General features: G+C 42.3%; 1 protein-coding gene across 3 annotated transcripts in view; it reads right to left on the minus strand.

The window, feature by feature from the left end:
- CECR2 (CECR2 histone acetyl-lysine reader) overlaps positions 1-18,651 on the minus strand; it is a 113,549-nt gene that overhangs the window by 51,921 nt on the left and 42,977 nt on the right. For all 3 annotated transcript variants that reach the window (XR_014012083.1, XR_014012084.1, XM_081209785.1), the window contains exon 2: positions 1,509-1,603. Coding sequence is in view for 1 of the 3 variants with exons in the window: in XM_081209785.1 (XP_081065911.1) it covers positions 1,509-1,603 (95 nt within the window). In the remaining 2 variants the exon portion in view is untranslated. The remainder of the gene's footprint in view (positions 1-1,508; positions 1,604-18,651) is intronic.

An 18,651-nucleotide genomic window follows, 5' to 3' on the forward strand; every position in this document is an offset into this window, starting at 1 on the left:
TTATTAAAGCCACAAGAAGAAGTGTCTGCTAGGCTTACCTAGGAAGAACACAGGAGCATAAGGAATTGACTTATGCACTGAGTCAGATTATTAACCCGTCTAGTTCAGTACTGTATACACTGACTGGCAATAGCTCTCTTTGGACCTTCGCAAACATAGCACCTCTGTATGCAGCAGCAGCCCATCCCATTTCGCCGCCCAAGGTGGCTTCACTTTGCCTCATGGGCGAGCCACCCTGTCTGTTCTGTATAACACGGCAAAATTTCACTGCAATCTAGAATAGTTAAAAGTAAGCATCTAATTTGAACATTTTATCATGTACACAAAGGCCATCAATGTACTATTATATTAAAAGAAAGGGTGGCATTTTACTTTTACTTTACTCATTTAACACATTTCTAAGGGACACGGGTGGCGCTGTGGGTTAAACCACTGAGCCTAGGGTTTGCTGATCAGAAGGTCGGCGGTTCGAATCCCCGTGACAGGGTGAGCTCCGCGGTCCCTGCTCCTGCCAACCTAGCAGTTCGAAAGCACGTCAAAGTGCAAGTAGATAAATAGGTACCACTCCGGAGGGAAGGTAAATGGCGTTTCTGTGCGCTGCTCTGGTTCACCAGAAGTGGCTTAGTTATGCTGGCCACATGACCCGGAAGCTGTACGCCAGCTCTCTCGGCCAATTAAGCGAGATGAGCGCCGCAACCCTAGAGTTGGCCACGCCTGGACCTAGTGGTCAGGGGTCCCTTTACCTTTACCTTTACCTTTACTTAAAGTCTTTCTAAAAGGGAAGCAAAGTGAAAAAGAAAATCAGGAGTCACAAATCACAGATCAGTGTGAATGCTGTGCTCTCTGGACCACCAGTTGTCCTCAAGCATCATTTAGGTGGTGCATGCATGTCTACGAAATTGTGGTTGAAGACAGGAGATGGCATATGCTTTGCATTAAATATTCATATTGATTTTAATTGATTTTAAATGCTTCTTTTATTTCTTATATTGTGTTTTTTCATTGCATTGCAATTTGAATTCTGTGGAATCCACAAAAGGTAAAAATAATAATAAAGTTGTCCACTAAGACCCTCAGCAATTTTCAAATAGTCTGTGAAGGGGAAAGTTTGGGAGCTACTGCTTTAGATCATCCTAAGTGCCTATGTTTCACAACCTCTGTTTGTTTTAATGGAACTTGCACAGTGCTCCAATAACAGCCCTTGGATTTTCTCATGCAGGTTTTTATGCAGGATCAAATGAGAGGTCCACATTTAACCAATCATACTAACAACATACAAATATTTGAGGCATAAATTATGAATCCAAATATGATAGATGGGCTATGAATAAATTAGTAATCCTACAGCCACTTTAGAATAGAAAGCTGTTAGAATTCATTTGACACTTATTCAGGACTCAGGTCTGGCATCTATCTCTTCAGCACTCCACAGAAGTTGTATCACACCTCAACTGGGTTAATTCTCTTTATTTCAAAAAACATTTAAACCATGGAATGAGACTACTCACGTAATGTCACTGCGCTGGTAACAACCCTGAAGAAGACAGGCAATCAGATCACTGATGAACTCCACATCATCACTGTAAAGAGCTGCTTCAAGTTCCTAATGAGAGAAAGAACATTTAAAAACACTTCTCCAAAATCCTTTCCTTCCAGACTGGTGGTGGGAGCATTGACAACATGTGATCTTACCCACAGTGAACTCTAGCAGAACAAATATAATTTGCATTGTTATCATTTGTATGGTATTTCCAACATGCTAACCGCTTTATAATCTGTATTTCACTGTCCTGAAACAAATGGTATGAAGTTATTATTATTGATTTACACACAGAAACTGACACTATGCCTAAAGATAGCAAGAGTAAGGCAATTGTTGAGCTAGGAATGAAAAATGGCTTCCAGCTGAGTCTAAAATAACATGCGCAACATACTTTGGCAACAACTCCCCCCCCCCCGACAGCTAACACTGGAGTAGGGTGATTAATAATTTGCATTATTGTATAGGCATGCCTATATCTGTTTCCCTTTCCTGATCTTTAGCTGTCTAAATTCACTGCAAAACAAACAAACAAAAAACACCTGTAAGCAAAGGTTAAACAACTCAAAACTTCATGGCCATCACTCCTGACACACCAGGCAGGGCACATCCTTGATGTAATCAACAAAGGTTCTTTTTTTTGGGGGGGGGGGCAAAATCATGCCTACCATGTGGCACTGTGGGCTGCAAAAAAAGGCTCATTCTGCAGCTAGCACAGCATCCTCTGGTAGCCAGCTGATTGAGTTATTTTGGATGTTCCAGAGATTACACTCCCAGTGTGACCAACTGGATATGCATTTTGAGGGTAAAGTTGCTCAGTTTTGAAGTGATCATGTCTCTGTACTTGTCGCAGCTCCAGATGAAGTATCCACTGCCAATCTTGAAGATGTTCTGTGGGATCAGTTTCACCTTATACAATCAGCTGATGTGGACAACATGGTGAGAGTAGTGCATCCGGCTATGTGCCCCCTGACCTCTATCCCTCCTGGCTTTTTAAATCTAGCAGAGCAGGGCTGACTGGTTGTGGCCAGAGTGCAAAAATAGCTTTGGGGGGTAGGTGATGGAAAGAACCATGGTAGTACAAGCATTATTGGAGGATACAGATTGTTTAGATCCATTCCAATCTAGGTTCAGGCCTTGGAATTGGAACTGAGGTGGCCCTTGTTGCCCTGATGGATGAACTCCGCAGAGTGCAGGACATGGGAAGTGCAACCTTGCTCTTGCTTATTGAACTCGTTGGCTTTTGATAGCATCAACTATGGGAATTGGGGCACTCCTAGTAGAGCAGGAAATAAAACTTGATGAATGTAGCACTAAGCACATTATACAGTCTCATGGGGATCTCATTTTTAAAAAGCACAAGTTTCTAGTCCATTGTAAAGTCTGTAAAAATGTTCTTGAAACTGCATGGACTGAAGCCTAAGAGGAGCCCTCTGCTTCTACGAATGATAAATTAGCACATGCTAGTTTACTGTTAATCTTCATTGCATGATATTAGGTATGCACATTAAATATGGCACAGGGTACAACCTGGTCCATTTCATTATGCTCTTATTTCCTGGTGCATTTTGGGCAGCCACAAAGTATTGGGATAAATCCAAATAAGCATAAATGGTTATGGGTCTGTGAGTAGGTCTCTCCAGATACAATTCAAAGAGTTAGCATACACAGTACACAAATAACAAAAACATTTTCATGTTTCATTAATACAGTGCTACCTCTGGTTTCGAACGGGATCTGTTCCAGAGGCCCATTCGCAACATGAAAAGAACGCAACCCGCAGCGGCGCATTTGTGCGGGTTGCAATTTGGCACTTCTGCACATGCGTGTGACGTCATTTTTCGCTTCTGTGCATGCGCGAGCGGTAAAACCCAGAAGTAACCCTTTCTGGTACTTCTGGGTCGCCATTGGACGTAACCTGAAAGAACGTAACATGAAGCAAACGTAACATGAGGTATGACTGTGCTCTTAAAATTTATTTATTTATTTTATTTATAGTCTTCCTTTCCTCCAGGGAGCTCAAAGCAGTATACTATTTTTAATATATGGATCTTTGTTATTTGGTTATTGTGCCTATTAGTTCTTTGAATATGCCAATTTCTTTTTCCTATCAATTCAAACAGCTTTTTGAACGTGGAAAACAATGTTTGGGTTAAAGAACAATTTGGAGTAGTATGTATGGGTGTGAGCGCTCTTCTATTACATATCCAAAGAATCAAACTTACAGTTTCTGCTGTACATAACTCACATAAACTCTTAATATGGGAAATGAGATAATATCTTTGCTGGATTAATTTATATTGATAAAAGCATATGTTGAAGAAATGAGTTTTTAGGAAAACATAATATTTAAACTTTCAAGCCCTAATGATGAAGGCCAATGTGGGACAGTAGCTAGCATGAGTGTTTAAAGCAGATGATAAAACCACTTATAGCAACCATTAATTTTCAGAGATTTGCTGGCAAATGAAGAAAGGAGCAGGATTCTCACTAGCTCTACTGCACAGTGCAGAGTCTTGAGATAGGGCAGTAAGTGACTCTCCCTCCACATCCCCCTCAGTCCTTTGTTTTTCTCTTTTCTCCTTGAGCATTGAGCTGTGAGCACAGAAATCTGAACCTTGCCAAAATGCATTGGGGACAGAGCAAAAAGGAAACGGAGGAGGCAGCAAATCAGCACAGTGTGTGTACTGGACCGGTGGGAGGAGGTACAAAATGGAGACACACAGTTCCTCCTCCACCCCCTCTATACAGTCACAGAACACTGGACAGGAGAGAAAAGCCATATTCTCCCCCTCTCCAGCTGGCGTCACAGCTCATTAGGGAAAAGCCTGTTTAACATCTCTCCCTCCCCCCTCACGACTAAATCCCTTGGAGTCCTGCAATGGTCTTTGGGAAAACACACTCTGCATACAGCATGGATATCCACCTCACCAAGCAGCAGCAGCCGCCTGGAGAAGGGCAAGGATGGAGATAGCAAGAAGGTAGATACAGACCCCAAGGCACCAGGGTTGAGGAATCATGTAGAGTTCTGTTTTAGAAAACTTGTATTTTCTATAAGGCAAATATTCCCCTTGTTTAGACACCACCCAAAAGGAATCCCAATTAGATATAAATAAACAGTTCAATAGTTGGCTGGAAATACTTAAGATCATCTGCTACACAATCAAGAAAACTTAAAAGACAATCAAAGCAGACTGGATACATATGTTTGATCTAGAAAAGAAGAAGTTTGAAGGGTATTATTATTGAATTTCAAATATTTCTATCTGCACCATCATTTACTGTGTGGGGAAAAATTAAAAGGAAGGTAAAGTTATTTTCCTCAATTTTTACAAGGTTAAGATATAAAAAGGGGGGAATTACAATTGAAAACAAATCTTAAGTGTACAGAGGACCCTCTGGACACGTAACTTTTGGGTTACGAACACGGCAAACCCAGAAGTGTATACTTCCGGGTTTCATCATGTGCACATGCGCAAAAGCGCTCTGTGCACCCCGTGCATGCGCAGAAGCAGCACCTCTGCCTACGGACTTGTTGGGTTGTGGGCGGACCCCCAGAATGAATTTAATTCGTATCTGGATGGTCCACTGTACACTGCAATGTCCTTAGAATTTTAATATTTATTGAAATAACAAAAATTCTTATTTAAATAGAATATAATCAGTAATTCCTTCATATTTTGAATCAAGACAGTGTATCATACTATAGTTAACATTTTAAAAATCTATTCACTAGTTTCAAATCCTTCACTGAAAAAAGATGCCAAAATTTGTTTTCTGCACAATAAATTCCTCTCTTAACATTTTCATAATTAGTCCTCTTATTCTAGTACCACATAAAACTATGCTTCTAATTCTGAGTGATTTTTGTATTTCACCCAGAGTCTCTTATAACAGGTCAACTTTTATATTAGAATACTATGCCATATGTTTTGTTTCTATTCCTTGATAATCAAAGTTTCTTTCAATACTGGGGCACTAACAAATGGGCTATAGTCAATATCTTCCCCTCATTTTTAGAGCTGGCCTCAGAGACTGTGTTGAGGACTCCCCGACTGCTGGCTCTGGGGGACTTCAAAATCTATGCCAAGGCAACTGGCTCTGAGGTGGCTCAAGACTGGATTCTTTTGATGGGGTTACACTCTCTCTGAAGGAGCAGGTACGTAACTTGGGGGTACTCCTGGATTCTCGACTGTTGTTTTGAGGCTCAGATGGCCTCAGAAGCTCGGAGTGTCTTCCATCAGCTTTAGCTGGTGGTCCAATGACACCCCTATATGGGCAGGGATAGCCTAACTTCTGTTGACTAACTTCTGGTAATCTCTAGGTTTAATTTCTGCAATGCGCTATACATAGGGCTGCCTCTGAAGATGGTTTGGAAACTTCAGTTGGTGTAGAATTCAGTGGCCCGGCTGCTCACTGGGGCAAGATGGTTTGAGTATATAATGCCAATTCTGACCCAATTGTACTGGCTGCCAATTAGTTTCCAGGCTCATTTCAAAGTGATGGTTTTGACCTATAAAACCTTAAACTGCTCAGGACTGCAGTACTTTTAGGACTGCCTCTCTCCATATGAACTGATCCATACACTGTGATAATCATCTGAGGCCTTTGTTTTTGTGCCTCTTCCATGAGAGGTCTGGAGTGTGGCAACATAAGAAGAAGCCATTTCTGCAGTGGGTCTCTGTGGAATGCTCTCCCCAGGAAGCAGAGGTGCCAAGCCTAGGGGGCACTGCAGGGCATCACAACTATGATGTAGTGAACTGAGCAGAACAGAACTCCCCTGAAATTTGAAATATCAAAGTCTACCCTTGCAGGGAGGCTCAGCTGGAACCTTCATTACATATCTTTAGGTAGCATGCAAAAATATTTTTCTATAACCAGACCTTTGGCTGATTAACAGCCTATGACCTTTTAAATGTGTTTGTGTGAGGGCGTTTACTGGTTTGTTTTTGTTTTATTATGTATTTTGCGTTGTCATTTTGCATTTTTATTTTGTGAACCACGCTGTTGGTACAAAGCCATTTGTGGCATAAAAAGTCAGATGTATTTACCATCCCTGGAACCAGGGACTGTCCCAGTAATGAGGCCCACATGCTGCTCATGTACTGAGGGAGCCACTAAACTCGCAATCACAAGGATACACACTCAACATACCCGGTTTCAATGTGTTCACCAAACAAAATGTTGCTAGAGTGCCTCTACTTCATCAACCCCACCCAGCAACAACCTTTGCTACTGGCATCCCTGCAAGACAGGGGTTCAAATACCCTCTTGCTGATCACCACCTGGCACACAAAGGGAAGGAAAGAGAAGAGACACAGAACTGTACCCACATAGCTCTTTGGGCAGGACATCTGCAGAGTGTACAGCACTGCTGAGGACAAGTTCAAAACCTTTCCGTAGAAGAAAATACTCCTTTGGCAAGCAGCCAAAGAAAGGCAACATGGGAAGCCACAAGTCCTCCTTGACAGCAGCAGGTTAGAATTATAACTCCATAGGGTGTGGGGGTTAGGAAATAGGTGGTGGGAGTTTTGAGCTCCCCATTCACCTTTGGGGGGCCTGGCAATACAGGTTCCAAGGAGAAGTATCCTAACTATTAAAACACAGCACTGGAAAAGAAGCAGACACATCATGTGGCATTTATCTTCTCCCAGTCAAGGCTCAGTCATAGACGCCAGGAGCATATCAAAGCAGTTCCACCAGTGTATATGTTGTGCCAGCAGTATGTCTCAGGTTTCGCCAGCAGCTTCTGACAGATTCTAAAGTACCTCAGCCGGGGAACTTAAGTATAGGGTTGTGCCCTAAGGGAGTGATTTTATTTATTTAAAATGTTCGTAACTTGTCTTTTAGGGCAAATGCCCTCACAAGTCAGCTTCCATAAGAAATTGAAATATAATTATAAACAAAAACAAAGATCACCATAAAAATATACAGCCATTAAAATCAACCACAGCTATAAAAATAACAGTATCAACCAGAATATAATTTAAAACCAGATAAGCCATAAAACTATTGAAATCCCATTTAAACACCAAGACCATTCAAATGCTAGTAAATCATCATCATCATCTTCATCAAAAGAATCACAGTCTTGTTTAAAAATAACAACAACCTGAAACAAAGAAATATTTACAGCCTGCCTGAAGGCCTGCAAAGAAGGAGCCATCTATGTCCCATTTGGGATCCACTATTTAACATACAATCTCTCTCATGCCTGCCAACCTAACTGATCTCACTGGCAGAACTCCAGGAAGGGCCTGCAAAACTGATCACAAAACATGAGCAGGCTGCTACGGGTGAAGGTGGTCCTTCAAATAACCTTGCCCTGCACTATTTAAGAGTCAGTACCAGCAGCTTTCAATTTGGACTGGAAATGCACCAGCAACCAGTATGACTCTTACCATGACCACCTCACCTCCAACGAAACTGGGTGGCTTTAATCTGTACCAGTTGAAGCCTTTGGATCATCTTTTTGAGCAGGTCCATGTAGAGCATATTTACTTATTTACTGAAAGCATTTTTATCCCAATCCTCAGCCAAGAAAGGACCTTATAAATGTCAATATTAAGGCATTACAGAAGTCTATCAGGGGCTTCACTACTGCATGGATAACCAAGAAAGGATTACAGCTGGTGTGGCAGTCTAAACTGCCCCTGCCTCTGCCATCCTGAACCTTGCACTTCCACAGATAGCACTGAGCACTTCCGGCGGGAAGGTAAACAGTGTTTCCGTGCGCTGCTCTGGTTTGCCAGAAGCGGCTTAGTCATGCTGGCCACATGACCTGGAAGCTGTACGCCGGCTCCTTCTGCCAATAAAGCGAGATGAGCGCCGCAACCCCAGAGTCGGTCACGACTGGACCTAATGGTCAGGGGTCCCTTTACCTTTACCTTATATCACCTTCACTTATGGTTTCATGTAGATGTTAAACAACTTATTAAACAATCTTGCAGTGGGTCAGCCTTATTTATTTAGAGCCAGCGTGGTGTAGTGGTTAAGAGTGGTTATGACTCGTAATCTGGTGAACCTGGTTTGCGTCCCCGCTCCTCCACATGCAGCTGCTGGGTGACCTTGGGCCAGTCACAGTTCTTTGAAGTCTCTCAGCCCCACTCACCTCACAGAGTGTTTGTTGTGGGGAAGGAAGGGAAAGGAGATTGTTAGCCGCTTTGAGACTCCTTCAGGTAGCAATAAAGCGGGATATCAAATCCAAACTCTTCCTCTTCTTCTCCTTCTTTCTCTTTCGTGTCTTCTGGCGTTAAGCAATTCCAGTCCCTTGTATAAACCACCACCCCCCCAATTTGTAGTGTGATCTCCAATTCCACCTGTCTTTCTTCTCTTGCATTTTTTTTTTCAAAACCACTAGGATCTGTGTGTCATTCCCCTGTCACAGCTGCAGTTAAAGAAACTCTTCCCTAATTTCCCATCATCTTCACTTCTGTGAAGCCCTGTAGGCAATTGAACAGCAAAAGGGCTGTATACTGCCGACTTTCAATTAGATGCTCAAGTGCTTTATGGCTTCCTGAATTGAAAACCCTTCCACTGGAACCTCCACCACCAATTCTGTATTTGAACTGCCTCTACAGTAAAGACAAAAGACTATACGTAGTTAGGAGTCAAAACACACACACCCCTTCTCCCAAGCAATAGAAACCAAATCGACAGCTCTCTTCACAGACATGGCTTCTTGGCACTTCAATCATTAGGAATAGGAACGATTAACTCTGAAGGAGTCAGGCATTGTCCCCTTTGCTGCCACTTTCTCAAAGAAAAGGGAGAAGAGCTTTAGTAACACTTAACAATTTTCAATAGGACCAAATGATGATCCTTTGTACCCTTCCTGGATTCCTTATCACTTCAGCCAAGAGCTAAATATGAGTAAGGGAAGAAGAGGTCTGCTTCTCTTTGGGTTTGCTCTTAATGATACTGCTATTTCCAGACTTCACAGGTTTGGTCCCTCCCCCAACCTTTTTATAACTACATATGGGAGGCTGTTTGGAAAGCATTAGAACAAGGGGATAATGTTACAATGGTGGCTTAGCAGAGGTGTGAAGTGATAGCTTTGTTACAAAGCAGAGGGTTATAAACTGAAAGCCACAAAGTAATTGTAGCATTTCTTTCACATTGGCCAGGCAAATCCAACAGTAACAGCAAACAACTGTTTCTGGCAAAAGAAAGGGGAAAAGTGAATATTGCCCTCTGTCATTAGGGATGGAAGGAATGGAAGGTTTGTGCTTATACCCTTTTCCCAGCATGGTTGTCTCAATTTAATTGGGTACTGCAACTTTTAAAACAACAATCTTAACACTGCAACAGATGAAACAAGGCCTTGCCTATGTAAGCTAATGACACATTAAATGTACTGATCTTTAAGATGCATGGGACAGTTTGCTCTTTTAACCCTAATACTACAGGCAACTTATGACGATTAAAAAAAACCCCTCAAGGGTTTTCTTCTTTAACACAGAGCTGCCTGAGGACCACTAAAAGGGTATCAGTTCAGTATCTACTATAACACTACCGCAGGCAAGTCACAGTTTCTCCAAGGAGGCCATGTTTCAGGCTCACATGCTTCCTCCTCTCATCACGATTCCTTCTCCACGTACCTAATTTCTTCCCTCATTTTATTGGTTTGCAGTAACTAAGGCTTATTGTTATGTCTGAACGGTCAAACCATGGTTACTTAACTAAGTGTTAACTAAGAGGTGAGAGTGTTTGACTAGGGCTGAGGAGAACTGGGTTCCAATCCCTGCTTAGCCATGAAACTCACTGAGTAATCTTGAGGCAGTCACAATCTCTCAGCCCAACCTACTTCACAGGGTTGCAGTGAGAATAAAGTGGGAGGTGGATAACTATGCATGTGAGCTTTATGGAGCAAACAAACATATAAATAAATAACAGAACTGGAATCCATGGTTTCATATCCAATGATATTTTTTATTTCACCTAAAATTTAATTTCACCTAAAATTTAATTTCACCTAAAGTTTTCTTCATACCTGATCAGAATATATTAAATATGTTGGTTCTGGTTTCCACTAGATTTCCAGTTCTGATTTGAAAACAAAGTATGGTTTGTGGTAACCATAGTTTTTGTAATTTAAATTGAACAAAAACCAAACAAACCTATAGTTACAGTGAGAAGACACCTGCCATCGGCTCAAGCCTCTGTCAGTATTTACATAAAGCTTCCCTGGCAACCAAGACCAGGCTGGAGGGCATGCCTCCCCACTCAGTGTATACAGAAAAACAGAAACGGAAAAAGCTCTACAGTGTGTTGTGCTTTCAGCTGGAATACAGTCAAGCAAGGAAGAAGGAGACTTTTTCTGCCTCAGTTAAAGATAACCCAAGTGCTGCAAGGCTAAGTAGGAGATCCTAACATCAATTCAACATCAATTCCCAGGGAGCCAAAGGGAAGGTTGCTGGAGGGAGGAAAGAAGCAGAAGTACTGCCTGTGTTAATGTACAGGGGGCAGCCTATGAGAAGGAAGGGAGGGGCATGGCAGAAGGAAGAAAAGGAGAGGCCATAGGAGGGTCTGATGAGCCAGGCTCCTGAGTTCTGAGAACAAAGGATTCCCCAGGTCTACTCTATAGCAAGAATGGCCTGACATTCTGAGAAACATCAAGGGGGAGGGGGCTGTTTGAGACTGAACACCATCCCAATGCAAAGTGTATCAGTTACTATTACCAGGGAGGTGGGACAGCGCAAACCCAGGGAGCCAACGGTAGGGACTCAAACCTCAAATTTGGCTAATACATCTAAACTGAACCACAGCGTGCTGAATGTCACTCCCTCAATTGCTGGATGTTCTTATCCTAGACATGAAGTCTGAAGATAACTAGATTGGCGCGCGCGTGCACACACACACTATCAGTATAGAGATTCCAACAGACATACAGAAACTAAAGAAAGGAGACTGCATCCCCTACTTCATTAATGATGAAAAATGTTCCCAGACACTAGTTTCCCAAGAACTAGAGATATAATATGGTAAGCACTACACTGCATTTAGAAGCAGAACTCTTGCACTAAGATAGCCCAAATTCTGCAACCTCTATAAAATATTCAAATCAATCACATGTCTGCATGATTAATTCTGCTTTTGTTAAGCAGCAGGAAGGCATAAAAAGCTATGCAGGTCACTTTGGCTGTCTGGGCACTGTACAACTCCACTGGTACCTCTGAATACCCAGCAGTCAGTCTGACACAGCAGGACAGGAAGTAAGCTGGCTGCTTCTTTAATGGCTGACACTCATGAGTAGGCAGGCCAGGGCAGGTGGAAGCAACCATGGAGGTGCAAGAAGCAGACTGGAAGTTAGGTCGAACTTGGACAGAAGGTCCAGGGCTAACTGCTTCCTCTCCTCCATGTGTTGTGAGTGCTACATACGTACCTAGCATCTGGGGCTCAGCTACTCAAGGGAACCAAACAGCAGCTCAAACTGTGAAGGCAGCTGCTGAAGAGCAGAACAGCTACCCCATGACTCCCTACTCTCCTCTGGTAACACCACTGTGCTGAGAAGAAAGCAGCAGTGGATTTTCAGATCTCAGAAGCCTTCCCACCAGCATTGTGCCATGTACAATGCATTGCACCATGCCTGTACTGACTGCCTTACTTGTCACCAGGGCAATAGAGCAGCAACAAAATCTGTAGACTTCATTAGTATTTATGTATTTTCCCACACTTTATCTAATAATATCAGAGCTGTATACACTGTGTCCCCATTCTTTATCCTCATAGCAGACCTGTGAGATTTAGCAAGTTGTCCGCAATCACACTGAAATGTACCTGATGAGAAATCAAGCATGTGAGTTCCATGTTGAACCAACCCACAAGCTATATTTTGCTCACACCTACCATGCACCATGAACAATCCCATCTACTATTCTCAAGCTATTCCTGTGACATGAATAGAGGGGGGGAATGTTTAAGCTACTCAACGATGACAGGTGATCAAGCTGTCAGCAGAACAACATCTATAGAAAAGGAAAGAAATGTACCACAAGGAACATGGGCTTTGAAGAGTGACCCTCAGGAAAGCACTTTAATAAAACGGAATTCCTCCACTTGCATCTTGCACCATAAATTAATGCAACTGGTGGGCCACAGCTGCCCATTTTACTCGGAGGGCCTATACACATGTTGAGCAAACACCATGAGGGTTTATAAAGTGATTTTTAAAAATCTAGCAACTATTTCCAGCTTTTTCTCTGTATAAAACCTGTTTGCATTAAAAACAAATGTACTTTTTGCTCTCCCACTGCTTTTCCATACATTTAAATATATTTTACAACACATATCTCCCATTTCCTTTAGGCCTTAGAAAAGAGACATTTATTTAGTAGCAGAGTTTGAGAATCCTTGAGTTCAGTATCTCTATATTCTAGTCAGTTTGGTGTTACTGCTGTTAGCAGACAAAGCATCTGGAGGCCATGCTGCTCTCCCTCTGCAGCTAAGAGTCCCGCCCATCCCTTCCAATAATCCCCTTTCCTCTAAAGCAGAGCATATATCCCATGTCTGTTTTACTAACTAAAAGGGTATCAGTTCATGCTGCAAATGGGAGAGGATAGGGATAGCATATGCTTCCCACTGTGCATACTATGTTCAAGGTAGGGTAACTGTGGCATTCCAGTAGGAAAACAGGTGAAGGCCATCAGAAACATACAGGGAAAGTTTGCTTTCTATCCCACAAACAAAATGTGATCGCTCAGAAGAAATAAATTGATATAATAAAGGTTTATAAAATAAACAGCTGATGAATGTACCATAGATATGAACTGAACTACATTCAGGCACAGTGAATTAACTATGCAATGTCCCTGTGCATATAGACTCCCTCCTCCATCTTACTGCAGGCCTTTATTTAGAGTTTTGCTGGAGACATGTTTAATAAACTTTTTAATAAACTTGTTTAATAAACTTTACATTGATAACACTTGTGCAGAGCCTGAGTGAGTCACTGAAGTTCAACATACAATATACCCACCACACTTTAAAATCCAATAAAAATTTGGAACAATATCTTCCTAGCTCCAAGCTTGAATTACCACCATGCCAGTGTGCATAAAGGAGCTATTGGTATGTATATAGGGGGTGGAGTAACTCCACTTTGAGGGAAGGTTGCAGCATTTGAAACTGTTTGGAGAATGTGGCATTACACAAGTTTACAGAATTATGCATGGCCTAGAGAAAGTGGATACAGAAAAGTAAGTACTGTACTTCTTCATGCAGACCACAGTTAACTATGGAACTTGCCCCAAGGGGTGACAGTGACAGCCACCAACTTAAAGGGCTTTAAAAGAGAATTAGACAAATTCCTGGAGGACAAGGCTATCAACAGTTACTAGCCACAACTACTAGCTATGTTCTATCTTCATTGTCAGAGGCAGTTTGTATCTAAACACTAGTTGCTGAGAATCACAAGTGGGCAAAATGCTCTTGTGCTCAAATCCTGCTTGCTGGTTTCCCATAGGTCAGTCACGGTGAGAACAGGATGCTGGACTAGATTGGCCACTGGCCGATCAGGCATGCTCTTCTTATGTTCTTATATAATAAAGGCTGAATGAATTGGAAGTTATTTTAAGTGGGTGCATAGTATTGGGAAGCCAGGACAACAATGCAGCCCCACCTGTGCCATTCCACCATCTGCTACCACCTACCTGCACCCTAATATCTTCTTTGGAGGCCATTCTCAAGGTAACCACATCAAATGATGTATGGCAGGTGGCTACCAGAAAAGGTTCCTCCCCCCAAGAATGGCATCCTGACTGCAGAATAACCTCCCCAGAGATGCTTACCTGGCACCTATATTATACTCATTTTACCACCAGATGAAGACCTTTTACAGTGGTACCTCGGGTTACATATGCTTCAGGTTACAGACGCTTCAGGTTACAGACTCCGCTAACCCAGAAATAGTCCCTCGGGTTAAGAACTTTGCTTCAGAATGAGAACAGAAATTGTGCTCTGGCAGCGTGGCGGCAGCGGGAGGCCCCATTAGCTAAAGTGGTGCTTCAGGTTAAGAACAGTTTCAGGTTAAGAACGGACCTCTGGAACGAATTAAGTTCTTAACTCGAGGTACCACTGTAATTTTATTAGGCATCTTAAGGTCATTAATAAATGTTTTGATGATACAGACTTTACTTAGTTAATAATGTAGTTGGTTTTATTCTGGTTTTTTTTTTGTGTCTTTTATTTTTAAGTTTTATTGTGAACAGCCTGCAGGATATTGTTAACTGGGCAGCGTAAAAAAGATGCAAAAGCATCTGCCCGGATTTAGCAAAATCTTGGGTGTATGTTAGAAAATCCTAGGTCATGTAGTCAAAAACACAAAGAATTAACCCACACTCACACTGTTAAAAGAAATGCCCAGCATTCGAACCACCAAAAAGCAGGTAGAAATTTGTGCATATTGGGGTGAGATTCTCTGCAAAGAGAGTCACTGTACACACATGCTGAGAATGTGTATACCTTCCAACAGGTAAACAGGTTCAGTGTTTTCAGTTACCCTGCTTTGCATTGCCCTTAGTGAGTGCAATCACAGACTTACAAATAGCATCAGCAAGACTATCTGCTAACAAACCAGTTTGTTCTTGATGCTATTCCCAGAAGCATCATGGCTTTAACTACATGCTCACTCAAGCTATACTGCAAAGAGATAAAAACAGAACAGCTGATCATACAATGTTGCCAACTTCTACATTAAGAGGCTTCCTGGTACCTACTGGGAGTTCTCTTAAGCCTTTAAGCCCATTGGCAACGTGGTGAACAGGCTGCAGCTCCAAAGCTAGAGGCTCAAAGCTATAATCCTATTTCAAAATGCCACCTCCCCGGCCAACAAGCGAAGAAATAGGACGAGGATACTCTCCATTTTAGGTACAGACTGGCTCTGGGCTGTGGCTTCCATCTCATGAGCATGGGGATGAAAGGCCAGGCATTAAAAACACCCTCATCTGAATTCAAATGCAGAAATTTATTCTCCAGAAACTCATTTCAACAGCCTACACCCAACTGCTAGGTTGGCAGGAGCTGGGACCGAACAACGGGAGCTCACCCTGTCACAAGGATTCAAACTGCCGACCTTCCGATCCGCAAGCCCAAGGCTCAGTGGTTTACACCACAGCACCACCCGCGTCCCTACTGGAACTTAAGGTTGAAATAAATATTCACCTATGACTAAAAATCTGTAGGTATATTTCATACATACCATTCATTGCAGGAATAATAACCATTTTTATTCTGTTTGTTACCGTGCTAACCACCAAGCAAATTTTGACACCCCCACCCCAATTCTGCTGACTTTGGTGGCAGAAGCAAAAAGAAAGCATTTAAAGTAGACATGCAATTGGGATAGGTGGAAAGGTTTAAATCACTTTACCTAGCCCAACATCCTTCCCTAGTATTCAGGGCTATCATCTGATAAGCAGAGAGAGGGCAATAACCCTCCCACACACCTGATCTTCATGGATCAGCTAAGGAGCAGCATTGTGCACCTGTATGTGCACACATCTCTGCTATGACCCATACCTGTGTGTATTGTGTTTGACTATGCATGTGCACACACATATGAGTGTGGGTAGCCCACTGCTGGCATGCACGTATTAGAGGGGGGTTTGTCAAGCACTCCGAGTCAATACTTTCTGCTACTGCTTTTGTGCAGCTTTTTAATCCAAGAAAATGTGGTCCCAACTAATCAAGAATCATGCAATCCAAGAATGGGGAAGCTGTGGCCAGCCAGGGGTTGTTGAACTTCAATTTCATCAGCCCCAGATAGTGCGGCCAATAGTCAAAACACAGTGAAAACTGTAGTCCAACAACATTTGAAGCACCATTGCTCCCCCCATCCTTGATATAATCAATGTGATATGTCACAGTGCTATATAGCCTACTGCAAAGGTCCCCAAACTGTGGTCAGTAGACCACCAATGGTCTACACAAGCTTCGTTCAGATGGTTCACAGCATATCAGTGAAGAACAGTCACAATTTGAATCCTGTGGAACTCAAATTGTAATTTTAAAAAATACATTATAAAAATTAAAAGTAGCAACAAAAATGCAATTAAAAATAATAATTATCTAGCACAGTGCAATACAACTGCTACAAGAAGCAGAAAAATGTAAGTGCTCCATCAAGGCACTCAGCAATTTTCAAGTGGTCTGTGGGAGGAAAGGTTTGGGAACCACAACAAAATTGAATTTGAGTACATGATGGCATAACAAAGAAAAGCAGCAAAGGTGGTAACCAAGGCTTCCTAGATAAACCACATGGGTGACCCCAGCCAGCTGGAGACTATGTAGTAAGTGGGATATCATTATGCTATGTAGCAACTGAGTTTTGGTTCCCAGTTGTGAAAGAGCTATCATCTGATAAGCAGAGAGAGGGCAATAACCCTCCCACACACCTGATCTTCATGGATCAGCTAAGGAGCAGCATTGTGCACCTGTATGTGCACACATCTCTGCTATGACCCATACCTGTGTGTATGGCATCTTGGCTTTAGTAGTGATGAGCAATCCATCACTTCATTCCTTCCACTACCCCACTTTGGGTTGCTTTATAAGCCATTAAATATCTCAATAGCTAAAATGATATTGAAGAAGCAATTGCTTTTTTTTCAGCAGAATAGAGTGAATGTAAAATCAATGTGCTGCAGAATTCACAAGAAATGTACAGGAATAGAGATGAATAAAGATTTGTATCAAAAATGCCCAAGATACTTCAAGAGAACACCTCTAATTTATGTTACATATTAAGGCACAAAGCAAAACCTGAGAATTAAACTACAAAAGTAAAATTAACTTTTTATACATGCACAGCAGAATGTTCAGCTCCATTCAATAACTAAACTACATCAAGAAGATGAACAGTTAAGACTTTCAGACTTTGATAGAAACTATTCAAGCATCCTTTAGAGACTTGACATAGCTGGCTAATATTCCCAGGCTGGCCTCTTAATTCCAATTGGAATTCCACTTTTCCTTAGCTTTCCTGATGTCCACACAGTACTGCTTTGCTCCACTGAGCCGTCATCTTACACAGGATGCTAATAAAACAAAACCAAACAGGACCGAACACTGTTGCTTAGTGACCAGCACTGCTGCTTTCATGGCAGCTGACAGAAGAACCAGGGTCCTCACAGGAATTCACATTCCACTAATCACAGCTGAGAGAAAAAAGATGCTGGTAAGAAACAAGATTCCAGTTTGGAAACTGTAATGTAAAACAAAATCCTACTGTAGACTTCAATAATAAAACTGTGCTATGTAGTTTGCAATATCAATAGCAGGACACTACTTCAAGTACAAAAATGCAAACACACTTTAAGAGAGGAACGATAACTGAATGAAAGAGGCTTACAACTTGAGGGTGATTGTCTTGTTTGACTGCTTCCCTTACATTCAAAACAGGGCAGTCTAATAGGGCAGCAAGAGTACTTTTGACACAGAAACCGTGGACTGCACATTGCCTTATCGCACAGGATGTGGGGAGCAAGGCCAAAATATGACACCTGCTTACCCCCCCCAGCTCTCAGGCTGGCTAAGCATGACACTGGACTCCTAGAGCCCTCTCACCTCCTTCCTAAAGCTGGGAAAGCACTAACTAGGCTTTGGGAAGGACGCAGGAGGACTCTAGGACCCTATCAGAGCCCTCATGTCTGCTGCCCGAAGGACAGCACCTCACTTACCAGCTTTGGGAAGGCCGTGTGAGGGCTGCGGGCAGGAGTCATCAAATGTTGCCAAGGGCCACCAAAAATGGCCTTGAGGCTGCATGCAGTCATTGGGCCACATGTTGACCCACCCTGGTTTAAAAGAAAATCTCTGCAAACAAAAAACCCACACACACATCTGAGAGAAAGTTTCTGGCCTGGACATTTCCCTGCTGTGTTCATTTTCTATTTTCAAGGAATTGTTCATGTAGTACAGAATTCAAAAATATTATGCCTTACATTGCAGCCTGAACTGGCTACTATCTCAAATAGTGGTAGCCAATGTGGTGCCCTTCAAGCTGTTGTTGAACTCCAACTCTCATCACCCCTAGTTATTGGGCGTGCTGGCAGGGGCTGATGAGAGCTGGAGTCCAACAACATTTGGAGGGCATTACATTAGTTACCACATTATTC

The sequence above is a fragment of the Podarcis bocagei genome (assembly GCF_964188305.1).
Source record: "Podarcis bocagei genome assembly, chromosome: 10".
NCBI classification, from domain to species: domain Eukaryota; kingdom Metazoa; phylum Chordata; class Lepidosauria; order Squamata; family Lacertidae; genus Podarcis; species Podarcis bocagei.